This window comes from Perkinsus marinus, assembly GCF_000006405.1.
Source record: "Perkinsus marinus ATCC 50983 genomic scaffold scf_1104296937906, whole genome shotgun sequence".
Classification (NCBI taxonomy): domain Eukaryota; phylum Perkinsozoa; order Perkinsida; family Perkinsidae; genus Perkinsus; species Perkinsus marinus.
The window spans coordinates 13,731-28,615 of NW_003213656.1; the positions used below are offsets into that span (position 1 = coordinate 13,731).

General features: G+C 51.2%; 8 protein-coding genes across 8 annotated transcripts; 6 read left to right on the forward strand and 2 right to left on the reverse strand.

Moving 5' to 3' along the window:
* Positions 1 to 1,253: 1,253 nt before the first annotated feature.
* On the forward strand, positions 1,254 to 2,255 carry Pmar_PMAR015241 (hypothetical protein; the record flags this gene model as incomplete). The annotated part of the gene is made up of 5 exons (XM_002782875.1): positions 1,254 to 1,360; positions 1,415 to 1,510; positions 1,557 to 1,655; positions 1,707 to 1,935; positions 1,983 to 2,255. The coding sequence occupies 5 exons, from the start codon at positions 1,254 to 1,256 to the stop codon at positions 2,253 to 2,255; spliced, it is 804 nt and encodes a 267-aa protein (XP_002782921.1).
* A 131-nt stretch (positions 2,256 to 2,386) lies between these two features.
* Positions 2,387 to 6,151, reverse strand: Pmar_PMAR015242 (conserved hypothetical protein). Its single transcript, XM_002782876.1, has 22 exons — positions 6,041 to 6,151; positions 5,828 to 5,900; positions 5,686 to 5,781; positions 5,537 to 5,637; positions 5,370 to 5,492; positions 5,229 to 5,318; positions 5,060 to 5,182; positions 4,914 to 5,008; positions 4,574 to 4,871; positions 4,430 to 4,521; positions 4,298 to 4,377; positions 4,164 to 4,251; positions 3,987 to 4,115; positions 3,831 to 3,937; positions 3,698 to 3,787; positions 3,516 to 3,646; positions 3,411 to 3,464; positions 3,223 to 3,317; positions 3,079 to 3,173; positions 2,964 to 3,033; positions 2,696 to 2,921; positions 2,387 to 2,649 (listed from the first exon to the last, which is right to left on the reverse strand). The coding sequence occupies exons 1-22, from the start codon at positions 6,117 to 6,119 to the stop codon at positions 2,540 to 2,542; spliced, it is 2,445 nt and encodes an 814-aa protein (XP_002782922.1). The 5' UTR covers positions 6,120 to 6,151; the 3' UTR covers positions 2,387 to 2,539.
* A 244-nt stretch (positions 6,152 to 6,395) lies between these two features.
* Positions 6,396 to 8,049, forward strand: Pmar_PMAR015243 (conserved hypothetical protein). Its single transcript, XM_002782877.1, has 6 exons — positions 6,396 to 6,507; positions 6,558 to 6,682; positions 6,742 to 6,871; positions 7,015 to 7,201; positions 7,252 to 7,718; positions 7,764 to 8,049. Exons 1-6 carry the CDS (start codon positions 6,409 to 6,411, stop codon positions 7,899 to 7,901), a joined length of 1,146 nt encoding a protein of 381 aa, XP_002782923.1. The 5' UTR covers positions 6,396 to 6,408; the 3' UTR covers positions 7,902 to 8,049.
* Positions 8,050 to 8,930: 881 nt separating this feature from the next.
* Pmar_PMAR015244 (Cystathionine beta-lyase, putative) lies at positions 8,931 to 10,697 on the reverse strand (the record flags this gene model as incomplete). Its single annotated transcript, XM_002782878.1, has 10 exons — positions 8,931 to 8,981; positions 9,034 to 9,180; positions 9,229 to 9,310; positions 9,396 to 9,524; positions 9,590 to 9,719; positions 9,763 to 9,964; positions 10,016 to 10,118; positions 10,188 to 10,278; positions 10,327 to 10,429; positions 10,479 to 10,697. The coding sequence occupies 10 exons, from the start codon at positions 10,695 to 10,697 to the stop codon at positions 8,931 to 8,933; spliced, it is 1,257 nt and encodes a 418-aa protein (XP_002782924.1).
* Positions 10,698 to 11,470: 773 nt separating this feature from the next.
* On the forward strand, positions 11,471 to 11,660 carry Pmar_PMAR015245 (hypothetical protein; the record flags this gene model as incomplete). Its single annotated transcript, XM_002782879.1, has 1 exon — positions 11,471 to 11,660. A coding segment is annotated over one exon (190 nt), but the record flags the coding sequence as incomplete, so codon positions are not given.
* Positions 11,661 to 11,768: 108 nt separating this feature from the next.
* Positions 11,769 to 12,774, forward strand: Pmar_PMAR015246 (hypothetical protein; the record flags this gene model as incomplete). The annotated part of the gene is made up of 2 exons (XM_002782880.1): positions 11,769 to 11,807; positions 11,848 to 12,774. 2 exons carry the CDS (start codon positions 11,769 to 11,771, stop codon positions 12,772 to 12,774), a joined length of 966 nt encoding a protein of 321 aa, XP_002782926.1.
* A 386-nt stretch (positions 12,775 to 13,160) lies between these two features.
* Positions 13,161 to 13,724, forward strand: Pmar_PMAR015247 (wd and tetratricopeptide repeat protein, putative; the record flags this gene model as incomplete). Its single annotated transcript, XM_002782881.1, has 2 exons — positions 13,161 to 13,299; positions 13,512 to 13,724. Coding segments are annotated over 2 exons (352 nt in total), but the record flags the coding sequence as incomplete, so codon positions are not given.
* A 248-nt stretch (positions 13,725 to 13,972) lies between these two features.
* Positions 13,973 to 14,811, forward strand: Pmar_PMAR015248 (hypothetical protein; the record flags this gene model as incomplete). Its single annotated transcript, XM_002782882.1, has 3 exons — positions 13,973 to 14,111; positions 14,184 to 14,605; positions 14,644 to 14,811. 3 exons carry the CDS (start codon positions 13,973 to 13,975, stop codon positions 14,809 to 14,811), a joined length of 729 nt encoding a protein of 242 aa, XP_002782928.1.
* Positions 14,812 to 14,885: the final 74 nt, after the last annotated feature.

Sequence of the window (14,885 nt, forward strand, 5' to 3'; positions counted from 1 at the left end):
CGCCATCAATTGACATAATGCGAGTGTACAATGAAACAAGTTTGTTTTCTCATCTCATCCGGCAAAAGGAACAAAACTGACGAACACAATAGCCGTGTGATTGAAATGTTCCATGTTCATTGTCTACTTCTAGTAAAGTCTTAACGTGGTCGCTCTTCTGTGGCAATTCTGACTAACCGGCTCGCCAGGCATATCTGCTAAACTTAACGAGAAAACAAGAGCAGAAGCGTATGGCAAATCCTAGACCTCCGTCGTACCGTCTCTGATGGAGGTGATAAACCATCTGTTAGTGAGCAGACACCCTCCAATGCTCAAGTACGCACTATCGTTCATCTTATTTCACATCCTGTCGGATACTCACAGTCTGGAACCCTCAACCAAGCACTCCTCGCTGCGGCCACATAACGGTAGTTCGGAGTGAGTTCGGAGTAGTTGACATGCTGACGTTGCCATATTGCGCTGCAACTCCTGGTACACGCTGAACGTGAAGAAGACGCTCTACCAGCTGGCGGGCCGTCGCCCTGGAACCTAGGCACTCTCGAGTCCGATCTTCTGATGGACTTGAGCATCTCTCCAGTGAATGCATAAGATACCTCGATATCCTCGCTGTACCCAGCAACTAGGACACCCCCAGAGCCTGAGACATAGCTCATGCTGTTAGTAGAACCTTCTCAGCACTGAGGAACGCGATACGGAGGGGAGAGTGGAGATTAGAACAAAACGAACTTGAGCCAGATGGCTACGGCTCAACACGGACTCATGCGTGCACACTATCACTAACTCGTTATTAATTGCTTATATACCACGCTACCGGAATCCCAAAGATCATCAAAAACCATACCCAATATCTGTCATCACCACTGGTTGACCAACCGTTTCTGATCCAATGGGCGGTCGCTAATTTCCAGATCCGACCGAGCTCAGGATCTGGACATGCCACCGACAATGAGATTAGACATTCTTGAGAGGCCACAACCTGTTTAGCAGACGAACCATGCTCAGGACTGGGGAAAAGAAGCTTCTCGGACCATATCAAGGACCCTGCCGCTTGCGAAGGCCCACGATCATACGTCAGAGTGATCACAACGCGGCTGGTCAAGTTGCGCTCATGGCGTGCGCTAACTGCAAAGCATATCGCGCTCGCCCAAGTAAGCGCGATCAGTTCAGAATCGGTCGTAGGTCTTATTGGCGCACCCCATAACGCAGTTGATAGCTATCTTCAAAGGTATTATCTGATATCTCTTTACCGTATAATGTCCAGCTCGAGTACATGTGCTTCTTCTATCGAGCTCGTTTTCCCCGTTGCCTCGATATTCACCAGAAGCTTCGGCCAGAAGAAAATGGACTGCTGGGTCAGCTGGTGAGATCCCCCCACTATTCCTCAAGGACTGTTATCAGAAGCCATACATTTTAGTGACAAGAACTATACTGGGTTCAAGTTGAGGCCTCGTGGGGACAACCACAACCTCCACATGACCGCCTCAGTGGGGGAGTACCGCTCGATAGCCCTGTAGGATGCATTCGCTTCACAAGTGCAGGAATGAGCTCACGTATAGGTCATCGGGGAACAGCAAGAAGAAGAACCCTCTGCTAAGAGTGCTCAGAGGTGACGAGAAGAGCAACCATTGGAGGCTTTGCTATCGCTGCCCGACTTGGTAACCTCCACTCTCTTCGCTGGGGGTGCATTGTCGCCGCTCTCTTCTCAGTCCACAGCATAACACGTTCTACACGGATTTCGTCACCGCTTTCAACTACGGCGGCACCGAGACCGAGTTCACCATGGATCTCCGTCCAGCTGATCGCTGGTGTCGCTGCCGTGCCAGCGAGGGCGGGAGCGCACCGAGGTCGAAAAGGGGGGATAAACGCCTAGTGGTCCGCATCAATGACGAGGAGCACTCACCCTACTTTTTCAAAGTCGTGGACGAGACCGGCAAAGTGAGCATCTCCCTCCCTCCCGATGACCTATGAAGAGTCAATTCCAGGTGTGTTTGAAAGCAGTGAGGAGCTCGGCTACGACAGATGCAGGAGACGACACTATTGGCCTCACCTTCAAAGAGCCCTTCAACGTCGCTGCTGCATTCGGGCTGACTATAGCCGTTGCCACCGCTTGGAAGGAGAGGCAACCCAGTAAAAATATCGTGAAGCGGCTCACAAGGCAATGCTCGACAAGAGCTGAGGAGACCTTGGAAAAGCTGTTAAGGATAGCGAGAAGGTCGATAACATGTGGTACGGCGAAAAAGGCAGACTCCAAGTAGTGCGAGCTGAAAGCACACTATGCAACATGACAAAGTCGCTGTGAATGAGTATGTTGTTGTGTTGAGGAAGAGGGAAAAGGTATTTCCCCCTGTCAGCATTGATCCCCCCAAGTGAACCCAACACTAGGCTGTAGGATCGTCCAAAATGTTAGCCATTACTGGTAGTAGAACGTGGTAAAGTAGTTGTGAGAAACATACGTTACAATAGACGTCAGTCGAGCCGACGAGATAGCGGTAATATCACCCCATAGACGTTACCCGTCCTTAGCGGTCTACTACTACTACTACTTGCGGCGCCTCTTCTGCGGTCCAACTTGCTTCTTCAATGTTCGAACGTGTGCTTGGAGATTCTTCAGCTTATCCGATGCCCTCATCTGGCGCCTGTTCTTAATACCTACGTGAAAATGGTGAGGGCGATGGTCAGCTGAGCAGCTCCTTACGTTCGCTGTTCATCCCCATCATCATAGGCTTATTGCGTCGCTTTTCCTTATTAGTAGTGCCACCTCGACGGTCTCTATTCTTGAAATGGTCCTTGCTCTCTCGACCCTCCTTCACAGCCAATATCTTCTCCTGCTTCTTCGTCATCTTATTCTGTCCATGGACCTTCTTCGCCCCCAGCAGACTCTCGGGGTTCACCAGCCAGTCAGCTGCATCGCCTCTCGCCTCCTGAGAGAGAAATGTTACCACCACCACGAGGGGGACTCCTACATCTTCATCGGACTCGCTTGAGCTTCCCTCATCGTCACTCGAATATAGATTGCCAGCCTCTTCCTCGTACCTAAAGACCAACGGTAATACCACATAAAGTAGCTGATGGGCCTACTCCTTCCGAGCGTCCTCATTACCAAGCTGGAGCTGCATAGCTTGTCGTAACCGTAACTTGCGGAGATTCTTGAAGTCGTCATCGCCAAGGACGACCTAATATCAGTGCCATCTATGGTGATGTGAAGAGTTCCCCTTCGCTCACCTCAGCTGCCAACTTGGCACGTTTAGCGGGCCTCTCTTCTCCTTCCTCTTCCTCCTCCGCCTCGTCTTCTCCAGCATCACTCGCCTCTTCGGGAGCTAGAACAGGAAGCATTGTTGACCCATAGCCGTGAACGATAGAATGCACATGAGCAATCGCCACCGTTCGACAAATCACCCATCAGGTATCACCTGCATCATCTCCTTCTTCCTCCTCCTCCTCTTCATCCGTTTCCTCAAGAGCATCTGATACCGAAAAAGTCACTGCTCTGAAGCCAACTGTGTTTGAAACCTCACCTGAGGCTATTTCCAGCTCGCCCTCCTCCTCCTCTTCATCATCATCATCACTGCCACCCTCATCATCCTCATCAAGAAGATCATCCCGATTGAGCAAGGAAGCACCATAGACATCATCAGCCACTTCCTCCCTGAATGATACGCTCAAGACTCACAGCCTTGATACGGGGCAATGGTCCTACCTGCCATATTCTGGACGGGAGTCGACTCCCTTGGAGATGGCCTCACTAGCCTCCTTTCCTCTCAAGGATCTCTGCAGCATCGATGGGTATCTACCACGAATCACTCCAAGATGCCAATACCATTCGAGCCTACACTTCTCTATACAGGTTCATCAAGGCTCTACCGGCGATAGCCACAGACTTCGACTGACGGTACTTCCTATATTCGATCAAGTCAGCCAGTTGGTCCGAGTCCAGAGCCTAGCCAAGGAGAGCCGGTTCTACCGTAGCAACGACTCTAACAACTAACCAGAGGAGCTCGAGAACATATCTCACGAACGGCATTGAGGCCGACCGCCATCACTTCCGCGGGAGAGCTCTCCGAAATGAAGTTGTTGATAACGTGACGTACTACAGGCTGGAGCTCTGTAGGCGGTACCTAACATGATGAGGTTGCTCCTCAGAGTAGTGAGCAAGTCCTGGCTACCTGGGGGTGGCAAGCCGTAGCGAGGCAGGCAAGGGTCTTAGTGACATCCCTATTGCTAGGCTTCAAGTGACGCTGTAAGAAGGGGTATCTGTGGCGGATTCTCTCAGCACGAGAGGCTACTGATAGCTCCTTACAAGTTGAGGAGGATGAGCTCATGTCTACCAACCAGTCGACAGCAAAGGGATAGGAGTAGCGACCTCTTGGTGAAGGTGATCTAAGACCATAAGCCAACCATAGGAAACAGACATCAGAAGTCTTCCTCTTACTGCATCATTCCCCTGAGCAGCACAGCGCTGGAGGAGGCGTTCTGCGAAGTTCTGAGGATCGTGAAGTAGATCAATGGCGGTGAAGTCGGTACCTGAGAATTCACCTCACATCTACCACACCGATTGGAATCAAGCAGCACTTACTCCCAACGTCACCCTTGCCCTCTATCTCCTTCCTCTTCTTCTCAGCAGCCTTCTTAGCCCTCTCGAGCCGCTTAGTCTTGCCCTTGGTCTTCTTGCCAGCACCAGTCATCTCCTGTGCTACTCTATCAACCTCCTTCTGAGCAGCCTCAGCCTCCTCAGCCTCGGAATCATGACCGTCTCCAGAGGCAGTCATTTTTGCTAGGAAGTTGTTGCCCAAGAAGAGGTGCACTGCCGCTGTGCTGACCTTGTTGGCGGCTTCAGAGCCAGTAAGCAGACAGACTTCGGCCAGAGCATTGACCTAGCTCAGCATCAACAATACATCCAAATGCCGCATCCCTACAGCTGAGCTATCCCTCCAGGCTCGCTTCATGTACAGGCCGATCATAAGGCCGGCAGCACCTCTCAATAGGGCCTCATTACTGGCAGACGTTGCTCCTGAGTGTCGATGAATTCACCAGTTGAAATCCCGAACAGATACAACATTACCCTTGCCCGAGTTCTTATTGATCTGCTGTACCAAGAAGTTCTGAACATCTTTTCGTAAGAGGCCAGGAGCTGGATCAAGATACTTCGTGGTCTTCTCCTCAGCCTTGGAAGTGTCCGCACCATCTGAGTACTCATACACTACCACCGATCCTGTGCTTGTCACTATTACCATTCCCTCTATTAAGGCGACGCTTCCTCTTCTTCCCAGCTGCCTTGCCCATGGTTGAGGTAGAGTTGATGATGTCGCTCAGTAGAGACTCTAAAAAAGCGGCCATCGTTAACAGCAATGGAGAGGGATGGAGGGGCTCACTTTGAAGGGTCCGGCGCAGCTCCTTATCATCACAGGCGAAGAGTCGGAACAAGGTGGGGAGGATCTTCATCAAAGGTATCATACCACGAGATCGTATGAGGAGCAATGCACCGACCATCGACCCTAAACCGCAACAACTCCCAATCAGCGACCACGTAATGCCTTACGCCTGGCCTCAGGATGGAGTTGTTGAGGATCTTTGCTCAGGTAACGTAAGAGCATCTCCGGGAAGTTGAGCTCCTCACGAAGATTAGGATAGCAGTGGAACCTGCAGGAGTAAGCTGTCGACGAGCTTGAGCCGACGACTGCTGCCTACACATGGGCGATGAACATAGTGAGCTCGTTGAAGCTCTTCTGGGGTCGCCCAGGCCTCAACTGGAGGGTCTCAGCAGTTGATCGGAAATGCTCGAACCTAGAGGGTTCAACGATGCGAGATTAGAGCGACAAGTAGGTAGTACTGTCGACGGTAATCCTCAATATACGCCTGGGGGTCCCTCCTGATGAAGTTCTGTAGTTGAGGAAGGGATAGGCCTAGGGAAAACCAACATCATGGACTATTGTTCCCCGAAAAGTCAACCCTAACACGGCTAGTGTTAGAAATGATCAGGGATGAGATTTTTCTCGAACGGGTTTCGGTATTAGTTCGAATCGATCACTAATCCCGGTACTACTATTTTCATCCTGGTCCTCATCAGCCTCGGCATTCCTCCTTGCCTTGGCCTTGATAGGCTTATGATGCTTCGGAGGCATTCTGATGGAAAGTGAACGAACGCTAGCAACAACAGCATGTAGACCTCGAGTAAGGTATACACAACAGATACAGCAAGAATACACATACTCATTCGTAAAAGGAGAAGCCGACCTATGGACGCTGCTGCCACCTCGGACGTCGTTGGTGAACTTTCGGGCGTGCGCGATGTACCATTAGCGGAGCGAAAGTCTGGTGACGCGTGTTTTCCATTTTCCAATAAAACTGCACAAGCCGGGGCCGCAAGTTGAGCTGATGATGATGATCAGCCCGATTTCCTTATTATCATCAATGCCAGTGCATTCATCTCCCCCTCTTGCCGAGCCTATCGTCTTTACCTACGAGGAGCTCAAGGATCCTCACTCCAACCTTACCGATCGCATTCTACAGGTAGTTCGCCACCAGCACACGCCACTGTAGAGCCTCACCTCCATGCTCAGGCTTACGGTCGAGACTCTCTCGGACTATGCTGCGTGAGTGACGTCCCCAAGTATACGGAGTATCGGCAGGCGTTGCTGCCTAAGATCCACACCCTAGGGAACTTGCCCCCATCAGCCCTTGAGAAGTAATACACTCATCGTAGCCGCGGAATCTAGGATCTTTGAGTTCATCAGCAGACCTCAGATACGTCCTACCAGAAGCGTTCTTTAACGTCGGATGGTCTCATGGTAATGAGAAGCTGGGAGGTGGAAGACCTGATCTCGGCAAAGGATCTTTTTACGCCAACCCTTTGTTCGAGAACCCTGGCGAGCTCGTGAGTCCACTTAGCTGTCTCGAATCTCAATCGTGTCTGAGTTGTTGATGTCTCTCCCAGCCATAGCGTTTGTGCGAATTCGTTGGTCGATTTAAACTGCACGGCGATCTCGCGAACATCCATATGGCCTTATCGTTGTTTAGGACCCCACCGCACAACAGCGCCATCCAGCGTGCGCTACCCCCAACGTGTGGCCCAAAGAGGTCCCAGGTTTCCGTGAGGCGTTCATAGACGCCGGGAGGCTGCTCGCCGAAGTCGGAACCATGGTAGCTAGGCACATGGACAAGGCCTGTCAAGCCCATGGAATCAAATGCTGCAGTCTTGTCGAAGGTACTAATATTCACCATCTTGGTGGGAGTCGTAGATGCACTGATTTTCAGCTACTTTCGAGAAGTCGCGTCTGTGTTGCGGTCGAGCCCTTCACTACTACCCATTGGAGCAAGGGGAGGTGCAAGAGGGAACAGAAGACTCTTGGTGCGGTTGGCACAATGACAATTCCGTCATAACAGGGCTATTCTCTCCAATGCTCCTGGACGCTACCACAGGGCAGCCCAGTACCACACCTGAGGATCCTAAGGCCGGCTTATATGTCCAGAACCGTCGACGCGAGGTTTATAAGGTCCACCTCCCTCCTGATTGTATCGCCTTCCAACTGGGCGAGGCTGCCCAGATCATGACTGGTGGGCATTTAGTAGCCACACCGCATATGGTTAAGGGCTCTTCCGTTCCTGAGGTCTCTCGGGAACAGCTTGCCGTGTTTTTCGAACCAGACTGGGATAGAGTCATGGCTTTGCCTGATGGCAATAGAACGGACCAGATGGTCAATGCCGGCGCCAATATCCCGGAAGTAGGACTCGTTTCTGATAGAGATGAGGTATTGCCCTCTGCTCAGGTTCCGCCGCTGGCCAAACGTTATCGTGGCCCTTCGGTCACCTTCGGGGAGTTCTTGGAAGACTCATTCCGAGAGTATTATAATATGAAGACTTCAACGGCTGTTGCAGGCGGCGGCACTGCTGCGGAGATGGCTTGAGCCAGTCGGATACGTTTTCATCGCCTCTTCATTTCATTCTTTTGTGGATCTTCATGCTGAGTCGGATTTCGAGATGGAGGTAGCAGACGTTACATAAATACAACATTTATTGAAGTATTTGAAGGCTGATCAATGTTCGTTGTTGTCGACTAAGAGGATTTTGAGTTAATATGAAATAACCTTGCTCATCAGCCTGATCGGGGAGACAAAAGATGAGTCAAATCATCTCATCTCGGATCAGCAACAATTACACTTGTAATCCCGACGCACATCGGTGAAATCGATTTAAACAACATATGGTTGATATGCATATCGAGGTTGCCAGGACATACACAATGTATAGTTACGCAGTATGAAAATTTCTCAACCCCCATCACAACGAGCTTTCTCCGCCTTTGAGGATACCATTGTTGATACAATTCCATCTTTTCCTAACGATACGTTTCGGGGCAATAGTTCAATAATTCATATCCACCCCGGCTTGCGATCAGCAATTCATGGTACGGGAGTATAGGGAGGGGAAGAGCATACAACCCTTACGCTATTGGCAGCTTGGGAGTCAGTGCTCTTACATGTCTAACGATGGCTCAGATGATGTTGAGCAGCTAGAGATGCTAACCAGCGAACCGATGATGCATCATCATCGTCAGTCATCTCCCACCCTAGGAAAAGAGAGAAAAAATAATGTTTTATCGTTTCACATCGATGCGCCTATTCGCGAGAAGAAATGGCGATGAATGTCAATGACTGTGAAAGTGTTGACATCGATTCGCTACAGCGCACGCAATACAATATCGGTTAACTAGGAACATATTACAGGGAGCGTGTACGTTCCCTCCATTCGTGTTTTTACTGTCTCTTTGTTTCACTACACCCTCAAATAAATAGCTCACCATTACCAACTACACAAAGACATGCCATACAACACGACACCTTGACCGCAAAGAAATCAGGAAACAGAACACACACCATGGCTTTGATAGCGGTGGGTAACTGTTCGATACGCGACCCTTCACATTCTAAAAAGGTTTACAACTGGTCCAAACTGTCTTTGAGACTACGGATGAGGTCCTCCGCGTCCTGAGAAGGAACAGTCCCAAAGGACCATGAGCGCAGAGGTAAGCAACCCTACCTCAACTCCAACAGACACACGGATGAACCCGTCCACAATACCCAACCTAAGCCTGTCTTCGGGTAACATGTTAGCATGGGTCATCACTGCACAGGCTGTGATGATAGACTCGGTAGCGCCAAGATTCTCACACAAAGACCAAGGGCGCTGGAACAGCAAACAATAAGACACACATCAGTATCACTATTAACTCACCTGGATGGAGTTCATAAGCTTAGTACCCGAGTCAGAACCACCAACAACGTCGAACCATAGCATTCCACCATGAAGGTTGTTCCTAAAGACATCAGATAACGACCATATGCAAAGAGAACGTCACACACGGAGCGGAAGTATCAAGAGAAGGGGCGGATAGCAATCACCTGTGAAGCTTCTTAGCGAGCTCATGTTGTGGGTGAGACTCAAGACCGGGGTAGATTACACGGGAGCATTTCGGATGACCCTCCAAAAACTTGCAGATCTTCATAGCAGTCTCCGACTGACGCTGGATACTGCAAAGGTAAGAACACTCATCATCCGTGGAAAATGGGCTAACTAAACCGTTCAGAGTTCTCACCGTAATTCAAGGGTCTTCACAGTCTGCAGCTGGATGAAGGCAACAAAGGGAGACATGATGTTGCCGTGCATGTTCTGGATAAACTTCATGCGCTGATACAACTCCTTGGTACGGCAAGCCAGAGCACCACCTAGCAACCACAATCGGCCAGTAGCAGCTGTGATACGACTCACCGGTGGTGATGTTGTGGCCATCATAATATTTCGTCGTTGATTGAAGAGTGATGTCAACACCAAAGTCCATTGGACGGCAAATGACTGGGGTAGCGAATGTGCTATCGCAGACATGGACAATGCCCTTCTCTCTGCATAGTGCGGAGACTGCCTCGAGATCAACCAATCGTAACAGAGGATTTGTCGGAGTCTCCGAGAATACCTGGTATCAAAAGGCGACAGTGCCTCATCATATTCAGTAAGTATTCCTCACCATTTTGGTATTCGGCTTCAGAGCCTTCTTGATGTTCTCGACGTCAGTCATGTCGACAAAAGAGAACTCCATGCCCAAGGGTATGAACTGCTCGCGCATGATCCTGATTCGAGAAGCCAATGGCCAGAGCGTACTGGGATGACACCATCCGGAAGGGAGACCACAACGTTACCTGTTAGTGCCGCCATAACTGCACTCAGTAACCACAGCGTGATCTCCAGCATTCATCAGCCCACATACTACGGTAGTGGTAGCAGCCATACCTGCAATAGGCGTGACTCAATCGTTTATCATACGTATAGGAAACTGACCAGTTCCAAAGACTGCGGCACCCCCAGGAGCCTTCTCGATCTCCGCGATCTTCTCCTCATAGGCACGAACAGTCGGGTTGGAGGTGCGACTGTAGCTGAACCCCTGCGAGAAGACGAGGATGAGCGTACAAGGCGGGAAGCTGCTGAACCACCTTGGCAAGGTATTTGTCTACAGACTCTTGGACAAAGGTAGTCGACAAGAAGACCGGCGTCAGAATAGCACCAGTCTCATTATCAGGCGACACCGAGGCATGCACCTGAGCAGCTGCGTACCAGGGGAGCTTCACCGAAGACCAACCCACCAACTCAGTGCCCATGCCAAGAGGACCTGGGATCCACTCGCCAGCGACGGTCTTCTTACCAGAGGACATCAATAACGATAAAAGGCCTACAGAAAGTGATAGTGACGGTAGACTTACAAGGTGATCTACAAACTCAGCCCGAACTATAGGTACCGTCTGAATGACCGTCGAAACGTGAAGATATACATGAACGCGAACTCCATTTGAATCATAGTTCAAACGCGTTTGCGCCCGCCATTCCAATCGATCAGATCGGCCCCTTCACCAATGTACTCGACATATTCTTATCACAAACGGCGTCGAACGCAGGGCGGCAAGTCGGACTGGGGGCGCAATAAGATCTATCGCCTCGACCGACTCGCCAAGACCGACGTATTGGCTGATGGAGGCCACCAGGTAAACGGTAAGGGGGTGTCACTAGCTACTACTCCCGCCGGGAGTCTCCCGGCTTTCGGCGAACTATGCTGGAGTCGAACCCGGGCTGCTTGACACCTTTCACGCAGGGGGAGTAAAAATTTTAGGGGTATTTAACATCGAAACCAGTAGCAACCACTCACTACTAGCCCCCAATGCAGACCCTAGCTGACTCGATTTGAATCTGTCGCGTGGGGTCGAGGATCTGCGGCAGCAGATTGGCGTCCATTTTCGAGGCGATCTACGAGGATTGAGGTCTGCTGTTGTTGGTCGTAGGGATGCGTAAACACACTGTGCTGGTCTGATGATGGACACTACCTCCTGTCTGGTAGCGATGATAGGCGTTTAGCACTGTGGCGGCTTGATACCCACGACTTCGACAGTGCCAAGCCCAAGCGGCCAGTGCGAGTCCTCGACACTGGTAGGAGGTCTTGTCCATCCACACTCATACGTACCGTCTCAGGTCACACACTCAACATATTCCACGGCCGTTTCTTCCCAGGGAATTGCTCGCTTATAGCAAGCTGCAGTCTTGATGCTTCCGTTAGAGTCCACGACCTTACCACCACTGCTAGCATTGTATGCAGCACGGCCCATCGAGAGAGGGTCAAGAAATTGGTAGAAGACATGGTCCTCAACGAGTAACCCTCTAACCCTTTCCAGGTATTGCCATACGATTGCCCATCTCTCGTCGTTTCCTGTAGTCACGACGGAACCATCAGACAGATGGACATCCGCGACCCTGCTTCATGCAAGGCCCCAGATGTAGTACTACCAACATCAGCCCTTGTATTGTCGTTAGTAGATCCTGGCTAGCTGGGGTCACGGCATCAATGGCATCAGTGGTGGTTGGGCGCTCCGGCCGTACCTACTACTAGCTGGTGGCGAGTTGCCGACACTTAGACTGTACGATCGTCGTCGGATGCAAGCACTCCAGTGTGGTACTACTACTGCATCATGTGTTGTGAGTGAGCTCCAAGGACCTGATACTGCTAATTCTGATAGTGACTTGGTTGACCTGTGCGTCAGTGGTGTATGCCTATCCCAAACAGGTAGAGTAGCTGTCGGGTCGTGGATGAATGGTGAGGGTATTTATGCATTTGATGTCGATGCCCCCAATGAGCCCCTCGGCCCTCCCTTCAAAGGCCACGCTAACTTCCGTACAGTCAAGGAGGTATCACTAGTAGGCCTCAATCAGGAATATGTTGCTAGTGGTAGTGATGATGGTAATTGGTTTGCATGGCGATTGCGACATGAACCTTTCGAGGGTATCACCGAATTTCCAGGCAGTCTGCCTTCCCCTCCAGTTGAATGCCCCATCGACTCTAGGCTTGCCTTTGTAGGTCTTGAAGGAGACATGGAGGTCGTCAACTGTGTCCAACAGCACCCGACTGAACCATGTATAGTTACTTCTGGTATTGAGAATGATATCAAAGTATGGCATCCTGAGCGTACCAACTATCGGGAGAAACTACCCATTCGGGCGGACCCACGGCTTCGGCAGATTATTACTCGGAACCTCACCCATTCGGCCGACTCCCATGGTCTTAGTAATTTCCTCCTCACCATACTGCGCCGCCGCTTCCCTCACGCCCACAACCTTCAGAGGTTCGGTTCCACCGTAGTATTTACTCGCTCGCCCGCTTCCGACAGCGACTCCTCTGAACCCGTCAGTGACGCCAGCCCGGGCGAGTCGATAACCGGTGGTTCTACATCGTCGGACACCTCATAGTCCGTCCAAGGCTGGCCCAGCGCTGCTACTCGAAAGAGTTTTGGAAGGCGATGGAGGGATCGTGGGCCTCATCATGTGACTATTGTTGTTATTGTGTACCAGTTGCTTCTGTACAGTCGCCTGCTGTAGAGTTGTGGTATTGAGTAATTTTCGCAGTATTATTGAGTGATGCCCCCATATAATGGCAATGTACCATGAATATAAGGACAACCTCTTCAGCTGGTGTCCAGATAGGCTCACACATATGGATAGAGCTGGGGAGCTGTCGTCGATGCCCCGGCTGTTTCCCGCTCGTTTGCAGCGGTCGGACAGTGGAATCCTCACTGGCCATGCGGTAAGTGATGATGATGGTACTTCTATAAGACCGGATCAGTTCTCGTTTGCAGGGATGTGTCAATACATTGTGTTGGTCCGAAGATGGTCAGCTGCTCCTATCTGGTAGTGATGACACTCAGTTGATGCTGTGGCAATATAGAGATGGTCCTGGTCGGGCTCAACGGCGGCCAATTGAGGTCATCGACACAGGTGAGCAATGTCTGGGCGGCTGACCTCCAGTTAGTGTGCATCTGTCGAGGTCACAGTTCGAATATTTTTCACGCCCGGTTCTTCCCTGACCGCTCCTCCCTTGTGGCCAGCTGTAGTCTGGACACCACGATTAAGATCACCGATGTTGAGAACGGCATAGTGTTAGCAACGTGCCACGCGCATAAGGACATGGTCTCCAAACTAGTACTTAGACCACTACTCGGCTACCGTCCTAGCCTATGTGGACCAGGTCATCCCTTGGGACTGTCCTCATCTAGTCATCTCCTGTAGCGCGGACTCAACAGTACGGCAGTTCGATATCCGAGCAGGGCCAGGCTCGTCTCAAGTGCTCGCCCGATGGGCCCATTGGCGTAGCGGCATCAATGCCATCAGCGGCGGCTGGGCCTTGCGGCCTTACTCGGTCTGTTGGTCTTGAGTAGCTACTGCTGGGTACCATCATAATCATTGTCAGATTCTAGCGGGGGGCGATTGGCCTGTAGTCCAACTGTATGATAGGCGACGTATGCCTCCTGATCGCCCTTCTGACCGGGGCCCAGGTCCTGAGCCTGTGGCAACGCTTAGGGGACCTTCTATTGGGAATAATCGTTCGGAGCACCTTCATGTCAGTGGTGTATGCCTATCCCAAACAGGTAGAGTAGCTGTCGGGTCGTGGATGAATGGTGAGGGTATTTATGCATTTGATGTCGATGCCCCCAATGAGCCCCTTGGCCCCCCCTTCAAAGGCCACGCTAACTTCCGTACAGTCAAGGAGGTATCACTAGTAGGCCTCAATCAGGAATATGTTGCTAGTGGTAGTGATGATGGTAATTGGTTTGCATGGCGATTGCGACATGAACCTTCGAGTGTACTACGGGATGATGTAGACATCGCTCGGCCCGACCAAAGCGACGACGACGAGGATGATGACGATGACGACGAATACGTTTCTCGGCATCCTGTGGATCCTAGGCTGGCATTCGTCGGTTTTGGTGCAGACCGTGACGTTGTGAACTGTGTCCAGCAGCATCCTTCCGAGCTGTGTGTAGCTACCTCGGGGTTCGAGGATGATATCAAGCTATGGCGTCTAGGGAGTCCTAGGCAAAAACCTACACTGCGGGCCCTACGGCGAGCATGTCATGCTAACGCTGCTCCTGCACAGCTGGACAGGTTCCTCGACTTTCCTGTTGTAGCCATGATGAGACTGTTGGACCAACGTGTTCGGGATGGCACGATACATGACGAGGACGATGATGACATCGAAGGTGACGAGGAGGAGCTCTTGGCGCGCAGTCAACTGAGAAGACTGGTAGTACCCTTAACTAGAATGGTAGATGCATTGCTCAGTTGTTCAGTTGGCGAGCATACGTCCTCCGTCTGGCTCCGATGATGATGTCATGCCCAATGCCCGAAGTAGCGCTAGTGAGCCAGGAAGTATTGGAGAGGACGAGGAGGGTAGCGATCAAGGCGATATCAGTTCCCCCCCAGACCCAGCCAGACGACGGCCACGTATGATGAGGTGTTTACAACAGTAGCTATTGTGTGATTGATATAGTATTGATAACGGTCTCCACTCTACGTCTCTAGCG